The 10133-nt window shown below is 36.5% G+C and overlaps 1 protein-coding gene across 1 annotated transcript; it reads left to right on the top strand.

The window, feature by feature from the left end:
* On the top strand, positions 1–9918 carry LOC121402946. The gene is made up of 15 exons (XM_041589956.1): positions 1–258; positions 1006–1065; positions 1730–1849; positions 2399–2458; positions 2585–2704; positions 3448–3507; positions 4171–4290; positions 4839–4898; positions 5024–5143; positions 5889–5948; positions 6613–6732; positions 7281–7340; positions 7467–7586; positions 8332–8391; positions 9056–9918. Exons 2-15 carry the CDS (start codon positions 1059–1061, stop codon positions 9205–9207), a joined length of 1239 nt encoding a protein of 412 aa, XP_041445890.1. The 5' UTR covers positions 1–258; positions 1006–1058; the 3' UTR covers positions 9208–9918.
* Positions 9919–10133: the final 215 nt, after the last annotated feature.

Here is a 10133-nt window from a genome sequence, read left to right as displayed (position 1 = left end):
GTCTATGTGCCAGGTAAAGAATGCAATACTAGAATCAGAGGAACTTCACAATAGCCAGACAGAACACTGCCGTTACCTATAGTTGATATGATCAAGAACAAGCAATTACCAGTAGCTTTCTTTTCTTTCTTCTTGCAGATCAGGAAATAGAAAGCAGCCACAGCCGTGAAAAGGATGGAAAATGCTACAGTCTTGTGTGTGACAGCAACTGCGAGAAAAGAACAAGCGAGATAACATGTCCACCAGTTCGACAACGTAGTAAGTAATTACCACTAAACAGGAGACATGCTAAGATGCAGGGAGATTTAAAGTTGTTAATAGCAGGGGCAAGAAGAAAATACTCAATAATAAAAAGATCATGTTGTTATTTTGAAGATATTGTCCGATTGCGTTATTATATTGCTGTGTAATACAATGACATGTAAGAAAAGTAAACCAGGAAATAATCCTGGTATTAAGTAATCCTTTTACTATGCTTACTTTGTGTTTGCTATGTTTGAAATAAATAACCAATAGATACATGTATGAAAATAGTTCACCATGGGAAAACTCATGGACAAGATTTCATTTGAGATGCAATTCAATTCAGAAAATATTATCTCGTGGTTAATCACTTGAAAACTCGAATGAAGTCTGTAGGGAAAAACTGGAGCTGAATTTGTAGAAACGTTCTTTCTCTTTGAATTGAATCTCATCCATGAGTTTTTACATGGTAAAACTTTTTCACACTGAAATGAATATGGCCCGTTATTGGCACTCAATATGTTTCTCAGTTGATGTGAAACTTCCAATGCTGCTTCTGTTCCTAATTTTTTTAAAACTATTTTAAAGCTTTAAAGGGGGCATCTACCCCTAGACTTTTCTGGTGTATTGAATTTTTTTGACTTAAAAAAGATTAATATAATATTTTAAATTGAAGTAATATGGTTACACTTTGCATCAAACATTATTGCATATCCTGTTAGCAATGTCTAATTTTTTCTACTTTCCAATTTACTCCAACAGCCACAACACCACATGAAAGAAAATGTCTCTGTCATCATGATGGAAGAGTGTACATGCCAGGTAAATCAGTCAGTACTAGCATGTTTGGGTGTTCTTTAAAGAGGATCTTATGTCAAGCAAAATTTACTGTAAACGTAAAGCTGTTTTGTAATTTATGTACCTTCCCTATTTGAAGCAGCTTCTGACAAAAACATTGTGGAGAGTTTTTATTTTAGCAAGCAGGCTTTCGGAGCAAAACCTTTTGAAAGCCCAGAGTATCGGTGACTATAAATGTCCAAACGCTTGTTGTGCACTCCTAGATAGGATCAGCCCATGGGTGGCTACCTCTCACTTGAGCCAAAAACCTGCCATAAACCAACTAAATATGCAAATTTCTCTGAAAACCTGCTCCTGGATCTTGTGCAGCTGTTGCTAGATGGTATTGCTCATACTGGCAAACTATTCTATCTACATACGAACATACATACGTACATACAGACAGAGTACGGTTTAATGATTAATTTATGCTAACACCGTACCACATTACTCACCATTTCCCCAGTAAAAAGTGTTTAGTATGATAAATAGATGAGCCCCCTGGTGCAGGTGAGAATTATTTGTCACAGAAGATGCAGGAGAATCCGCGGAACTCTACGATAGCCATAAAGAGCAAGGCAGTTACCTACTGCTGATATAGTCAAGAACAAGAACTTAAACAGTGGACTTCTTTTCCTTCTTCGTGCAGACCAGGAAATAATAAGCAGCCACAGTAGTGAAAAGGATGGAAAATGCTACAGTCTTGTATGTGACAGCAACTGCGTGAAAAGAACAAGCGAGATAACATGTCCACCAGTTACACCACCAAGTAAGTACTTACAACTACAAGAGGCACTTTAACACTGAGGGAGACTGCAAGATGCTAATAGCGGGAATAGGAAGAAATATTACAAAAAAGTGATGACATTTTCATATGCATATTATTATCATGGAGCACCACTGTATCACTGAGAAATACAATAAAATGTAAGAAAAGTCACCCACACCATAATTCCGGAAAAGAAAATTCCTTTTATGGTTACACTGTTGGTGTTTGCCATGTTTAAAATAAATGACAAATAGGCAGGGATATGATACAGTGAAAGGGTATGTCTACCCAAAGACAAAAATAAGTGCAAAGTATCATAGCTATATTTCCAGTAGATAATAACCAAGGGAGAAAAAAAAAAGTCAATGTTCCTTTAATGCAAAGGGCACAGGGAGATGGCCTTTTATTTAAAGTTGAAGGGATGCATAGTCCCCATTGATAGATTTATTAAAATGTGAGGAATATGATTTTATTTTGCACCAAACATTAGTCAATATCCTGTTAGCAATGTCATCTAATTTGTTTCTCATTTTTAATGTATTCTAACAGCCACAACACCACACAAAAGAAAATGTGTCTGTCGTCACGAGGGAAGAGTCTATGTGCCAGGTAAAGAATGCAATACTAGAATCAGAGGAACTTCACAATAGCCAGACAGAACACTGCCGTTACCTATAGTTGATATGATCAAGAACAAGCAATTACCAGTAGCTTTCTTTTCTTTTCTTCTTGCAGATCAGGAAATAGAAAGCAGCCACAGCCGTGAAAAGGATGGAAAATGCTACAGTCTTGTGTGTGACAGCAACTGCGAGAAAAGAACAAGCGAGATAACATGTCCACCAGTTCGACAACGTAGTAAGTAATTACCACTAAACAGGAGACATGCTAAGATGCAGGGAGATTTAAAGATGTTAATAGCAGGGGCAAGAAGAAAATACTCAATCAAAAGATCATGTTGTTATATTGAAGATATTGTACGATTGCGTTATTATATTGCTGTGTAATACAATGACATGTAAGAAAAGTAAACCAGGAAATAATCCTGGTATTAAGTAATCCTTTTACTATGCTTACTTTGTGTTTGCTATGTTTGAAATAAATAACCAATAGATACATGTATGAAAGTAGTTCACCATGGGAAAACTCATGGACAAGATTTCATTTGAGATGCAATTCAATTCAGAAAATATTATCTCGTGGTTAATCACTTGAAAACTCGAATGAAGTCTGTGGGGAAAAACTGGAGCTGAATTTGTAGAAACGTTCTTTCTCTTTGAATTGAATCTCATCCATGAGTTTTTACATGGTAAAACTTTTTCACACTGAAATGAATATGGCCCGTTATTGGCACTCAATATGTTTCTCAGTTGATGTGAAACTTCCAATGCTGCTTCTGTTCCTAATTTTTTTAAAACTATTTTAAAGCTTTAAAGGGGGCATCTACCCTAGACTTTTCTGGTGTATTGAATTTTTTTGACTTAAAAAGATTAATATAATATTTTAAATTGAAGTAATATGGTTACACTTTGCATCAAACATTATTGCATATCCTGTTAGCAATGTCTAATTTTTTTCTACTTTCCAATTTACTCCAACAGCCACAACACCACATGAAAGAAAATGTCTCTGTCATCATGATGGAAGAGTGTACATGCCAGGTAAATCAGTCAGTACTAGCATGTTTGGGTGTTCTTTAAAGAGGATCTCATGTCAAGCAAAATTTACTGTAAACGTAAAGCTGTTTTGTAATTTATGTACCTTCCCTACTTGAAGCAGCTTCTGACAAAAACATTGTGGAGAGTTTTTATTTTAGCAAGCAGGCTTTCGGAGCAAAACCTTTTGAAAGCCCAGAGTATCGGTGACTATAAATGTCCAAACGCTTGTTGTGCACTCCTAGATAGGATTAGCCCATGGGTGGCTACCTCTCACTTGAGCCAAAACCTGCCATAAACCAACTAAATATGCAAATTTCTCTGAAAACCTGCTCCTGGATCTTGTGCAGCTGTTGCTAGACGGTATTGCTCATACTGGCAAACTATTCTATCTACATACGAACATACATACGTACATACAGACAGAGTACGGTTTAATGATTAATTTATGCTAACATCGTACCACATTACTCACCATTTCCCCAGTAAAAAGTGTTTAGAATGATAAATAGATGAGCCCCCTGGTGCAGGTGAGAATTATTTGTCACAGAAGATGCAGGAGAATCCGCGGAACTCTACGATAGCCATAAAGAGCAAGGCAGTTACCTACTGCTGATATAGTCAAGAACAAGAACTTAAACAGTGGACTTCTTTTCCTTCTTCATGCAGACCAGGAAATAATAAGCAGCCACAGTAGTGAAAAGGATGGAAAATGCTACAGTCTTGTATGTGACAGCAACTGCGTGAAAAGAACAAGCGAGATAACATGTCCACCAGTTACACCACCAAGTAAGTACTTACAACTACAAGAGGCACTTTAACACTGAGGGAGACTGCAAGATGCTAATAGCGGGAATAGGAAGAAATATTACAAAAAAGTGATGACATTTTCATATGCATATTATTATCATGGAGCACCACTGTATCACTGAGAAATACAATAAAATGTAAGAAAAGTCACCCACACCATAATTCCGGAAAAGAAAATTCCTTTTATGGTTACACTGTTGGTGTTTGCCATGTTTAAAATAAATGACAAATAGGCAGGGATATGTTACAGTGAAAGGGGATGTCTACCCAAAGACAAAAATAAGTGCAAAGTATCATAGCTATATTTCCAGTAGATAATAACCAAGGGAGAAAAAAAAAGTCAATGTTCCTTTAATGCAAAGGGCACAGGGAGATGGCCTTTTATTTAAAGTTGAAGGGATGCATAGTCCCCATTGATAGATTTATTAAAATGTGAGGAATATGATTTTATTTTGCACCAAACATTAGTCAATATCCTGTTAGCAATGTCATCTAATTTGTTTCTCATTTTTAATTTATTCTAACAGCCACAACACCACACAAAAGAAAATGTGTCTGTCGTCACGAGGGAAGAGTCTATGTGCCAGGTAAAGAATGCAATACTAGAATCAGAGGAACTTCACAATAGCCAGACAGAACACTGTCGTTACCTATAGTTGATATGATCAAGAACAAGCAATTACCAGTAGCTTTCTTTTCTTTCTTCTTGCAGATCAGGAAATAGAAAGCAGCCACAGCCGTGAAAAGGATGGAAAATGCTACAGTCTTGTGTGTGACAGCAACTGCGAGAAAAGAACAAGCGAGATAACATGTCCACCAGTTCGACAACGTAGTAAGTAATTACCACTAAACAGGAGACATGCTAAGATGCAGGGAGATTTAAAGATGTTAATAGCAGGGGCAAGAAGAAAATACTCAATCAAAAGATCATGTTGTTATATTGAAGATATTGTCCGATTGCGTTATTATATTGCTGTGTAATACAATGACATGTAAGAAAAGTAAACCGTGAAATAATCCTGGTATTAAGTAATCCTTTTACTATGCTTACTTTGTGTTTGCTATGTTTGAAATAAATAACCAATAGATACATGTATGAAAGTAGTTCACCATGGGAAAACTCATGGACAAGATTTCATTTGAGATGCAATTCAATTCAGAAAATATTATCTCGTGGTTAATCACTTGAAAACTCGAATGAAGTCTGTGGGGAAAAACTGGAGCTGAATTTGTAGAAACGTTCTTTCTCTTTGAATTGAATCTCATCCATGAGTTTTTACATGGTAAAACTTTTTCACACTGAAATGAATATGGCCCGTTATTGGCACTCAATATGTTTCTCAGTTAATGTGAAACTTCCAATGCTGCTTCTCTTCGTAATTTTTTTAAAACTATTTTAAAGCCTTAAAGGGGGCATCTATCCCTAGACTTTTCTGGTGTATTGAATTTTCTTGACTTAAAAAAGATTAATATAATATTTTAAATTGAAGTAATATGGTTACACTTTGCATCAAACATTATTGCATATCCTGTTAGCAATGTCTAATTTATTTCTACTTTCCAATTTACTCCAACAGCCACAACACCACATGAAAGAAAATGTCTCTGTCATCATGATGGAAGAGTGTACATGCCAGGTAAATCAGTCAGTACTAGCATGTTTGGGTGTTCTTTAAAGAGGATCTTATGTCAAGCAAAATTTACTGTAAACGTAAAGCTGTTTTGTAATTTATGTACCTTCCCTACTTGAAGCAGCTTCTGACAAAAACATTGTGGAGAGTTTTTATTTTAGCAAGCAGGCTTTCGGAGCAAAACCTTTTGAAAGCCCAGAGTATCGGTGACTATAAATGTCCAAACGCTTGTTGTGCACTCCTAGATAGGATCAGCCCATGGGTGGCTACCTCTCACTTGAGCCAAAAACCTGCCATAAACCAACTAAATATGCAAATTTCTCTGAAAACCTGCTCCTGGATCTTGTGCAGCTGTTGCTAGACGGTATTGCTCATACTGGCAAACTATTCTATCTACATACGAACATACATACGTACATACAGACAGAGTACGGTTTAATGATTAATTTATGCTAACACCGTACCACATTACTCACCATTTCCCCAGTAAAAAGTGTTTAGTATGATAAATAAATGAGCCCCCTGGTGCAGGTGAGAATTATTTGTCACAGAAGATGCAGGAGAATCCGCGGAACTCTACGATAGCCATAAAGAGCAAGGCAGTTACCTACTGCTGATATAGTCAAGAACAAGAACTTAAACAGTGGACTTCTTTTCCTTCTTCATGCAGACCAGGAAATAATAAGCAGCCACAGTAGTGAAAAGGATGGAAAATGCTACAGTCTTGTATGTGACAGCAACTGCGTGAAAAGAACAAGCGAGATAACATGTCCACCAGTTACACCACCAAGTAAGTACTTACAACTACAAGAGGCACTTTAACACTGAGGGAGACTGCAAGATGCTAATAGCGGGAATAGGAAGAAATATTACAAAAAAGTGATGACATTTTCATATGCATATTATTATCATGGAGCACCACTGTATCACTGAGAAATACAATAAAATGTAAGAAAAGTCACCCACACCATAATTCCGGAAAAGAAAATTCCTTTTATGGTTACACTGTTGGTGTTTGCCATGTTTAAAATAAATGACAAATAGGCAGGGATATGATACAGTGAAAGGGGATGTCTACCCAAAGACAAAAATAAGTGCAAAGTATCATAGCTATATTTCCAGTAGATAATAACCAAGGGAGAAAAAAAAGTCAATGTTCCTTTAATGCAAAGGGCACAGGGAGATGGCCTTTTATTTAAAGTTGAAGGGATGCATAGTCCCCCATTGATAGATTTATTAAAATGTGAGGAATATGATTTTATTTTGCACCAAACATTAGTCAATATCCTGTTAGCAATGTCATCTAATTTGTTTCTCATTTTTAATTTATTCTAACAGCCACAACACCACACAAAAGAAAATGTGTCTGTCGTCACGAGGGAAGAGTCTATGTGCCAGGTAAAGAATGCAATACTAGAATCAGAGGAACTTCACAATAGCCAGACAGAACACTGCCGTTACCTATAGTTGATATGATCAAGAACAAGCAATTACCAGTAGCTTTCTTTTCTTTTCTTCTTGCAGATCAGGAAATAGAAAGCAGCCACAGCCGTGAAAAGGATGGAAAATGCTACAGTCTTGTGTGTGACAGCAACTGCGAGAAAAGAACAAGCGAGATAACATGTCCACCAGTTCGACAACGTAGTAAGTAATTACCACTAAACAGGAGACATGCTAAGATGCAGGGAGATTTAAAGATGTTAATAGCAGGGGCAAGAAGAAAATACTCAATCAAAAGATCATGTTGTTATATTGAAGATATTGTCCGATTGCGTTATTATATTGCTGTGTAATACAATGACATGTAAGAAAAGTAAACCGTGAAATAATCCTGGTATTAAGTAATCCTTTTACTATGCTTACTTTGTGTTTGCTATGTTTGAAATAAATAACCAATAGATACATGTATGAAAGTAGTTCACCATGGGAAAACTCATGGACAAGATTTCATTTGAGATGCAATTCAATTCAGAAAATATTATCTCGTTGTTAATCACTTGGAAAACTCGAATGAAGTCTGTGGGGAAAAACTGGAGCTGAATTTGTAGAAACGTTCTTTCTCTTTGAATTGAATCTCATCCATGAGTTTTTACATGGTAAAACTTTTTCACACTGAAATGAATATGGCCCGTTATTGGCACTCAATATGTTTCTCAGTTGATGTGAAACTTCCAATGCTGCTTCTCTTCGTAATTTTTTTAAAACTATTTTAAAGCCTTAAAGGGGGCATCTATCCCTAGACTTTTCTGGTGTATTGAATTTTTTGACTTAAAAAAGATTAATATAATATTTTAAATTGAAGTAATATGGTTACACTTTGCATCAAACATTATTGCATATCCTGTTAGCAATGTCTAATTTTTTTCAACTTTCCAATTTACTCCAACAGCCACAACACCACATGAAAGAAAATGTCTCTGTCATCATGATGGAAGAGTGTACATGCCAGGTAAATCAGTCAGTACTAGCATGTTTGGGTGTTCTTTAAAGAGGATCTTATGTCAAGCAAAATTTACTGTAAACGTAAAGCTGTTTTGTAATTTATGTACCTTCCCTACTTGAAGCAGCTTCTGACAAAAACATTGTGGAGAGTTTTTATTTTAGCAAGCAGGCTTTCGGAGCAAAACCTTTTGAAAGCCCAGAGTATCGGTGACTATAAATGTCCAAACGCTTGTTGTGCACTCCTAGATAGGATCAGCCCATGGGTGGCTACCTCTCACTTGAGCCAAAAACCTGCCATAAACCAACTAAATATGCCAATTTCTCTGAAAACCTGCTCCTGGATCTTGTGCAGCTGTTGCTAGACGGTATTGCTCATACTGGCAAACTATTCTATCTACATACGAACATACATACGTACATACAGACAGAGTACGGTTTAATGATTAATTTATGCTAACACCGTACCACATTACTCACCATTTCCCCAGTAAAAAGTGTTTAGTATGATAAATAAATGAGCCCCCTGGTGCAGGTGAGAATTATTTGTCACAGAAGATGCAGGAGAATCCGCGGAATTCTACGATAGCCATAAAGAGCAAGGCAGTTACCTACTGCTGATATAGTCAAGAACAAGAACTTAAACAGTGGACTTCTTTTCCTTCTTCATGCAGACCAGGAAATAATAAGCAGCCACAGTAGTGAAAAGGATGGAAAATGCTACAGTCTTGTATGTGACAGCAACTGCGTGAAAAGAACAAGCGAGATAACATGTCCACCAGTTACACCACCAAGTAAGTACTTACAACTACAAGAGGCACTTTAACACTGAGGGAGACTGCAAGATGCTAATAGCGGGAATAGGAAGAAATATTACAAAAAAGTGATGACATTTTCATATGCATATTATTATCATGGAGCACCACTGTATCACTGAGAAATACAATAAAATGTAAGAAAAGTCACCCACACCATAATTCCGGAAAAGAAAATTCCTTTTATGGTTACACTGTTGGTGTTTGCCATGTTTAAAATAAATGACAAATAGGCAGGGATATGATACAGTGAAAGGGGATGTCTACCCAAAGACAAAAATAAGTGCAAAGTATCATAGCTATATTTCCAGTAGATAATAACCAAGGGAGAAAAAAAAAGTCAATGTTCCTTTAATGCAAAGGGCACAGGGAGATGGCCTTTTATTTAAAGTTGAAGGGATGCATAGTCCCCATTGATAGATTTATTAAAATGTGAGGAATATGATTTTATTTTGCACCAAACATTAGTCAATATCCTGTTAGCAATGTCATCTAATTTGTTTCTCATTTTTAATTTATTCTAACAGCCACAACACCACACAAAAGAAAATGTGTCTGTCATCACGAGGGAAGAGTCTATGTGCCAGGTAAAGAATGCAATACTAGAATCAGAGGAACTTCACAATAGCCAGACAGAACACTGCCGTTACCTATAGTTGATATGATCAAGAACAAGCAATTACCAGTAGCTTTCTTTTCTTTCTTCTTGCAGATCAGGAAATAGAAAGCAGCCACAGCCATGAAAAGGATGGAAAATGCTACAGTCTTGTGTGTGACAGCAACTGCGAGAAAAGAACAAGCGAGATAACATGTCCACCAGTTCCACCACCAAGTAAGTACTTAACACTGAAAACAGGAGACATGCTAAGATGCAGGGAGATTTTAATAATTTATTAGCAAGGGTAATATTCAATAAAACGATCTTGTTGTTATAGTT

The sequence above is a fragment of the Xenopus laevis genome, chromosome 4L (assembly GCF_017654675.1).
Source record: "Xenopus laevis strain J_2021 chromosome 4L, Xenopus_laevis_v10.1, whole genome shotgun sequence".
Classification (NCBI taxonomy): Eukaryota; Metazoa; Chordata; class Amphibia; order Anura; family Pipidae; genus Xenopus; species Xenopus laevis.
This window is presented reverse-complemented; position numbering and strand designations above follow the sequence as displayed.

Bases quoted from the DNA above. Each gene is read 5' to 3' on its own strand.
- LOC121402946 (XM_041589956.1), top strand. The intron at 3,508-4,170 runs GTAAATCAGTCA...TTCTTCATGCAG, and splicing joins TGGAAGAGTGTACATGCCAG to ACCAGGAAATAATAAGCAGC. The intron at 7,587-8,331 runs GTAAGTAATTAC...TTACTCCAACAG, and splicing joins TCCACCAGTTCGACAACGTA to CCACAACACCACATGAAAGA.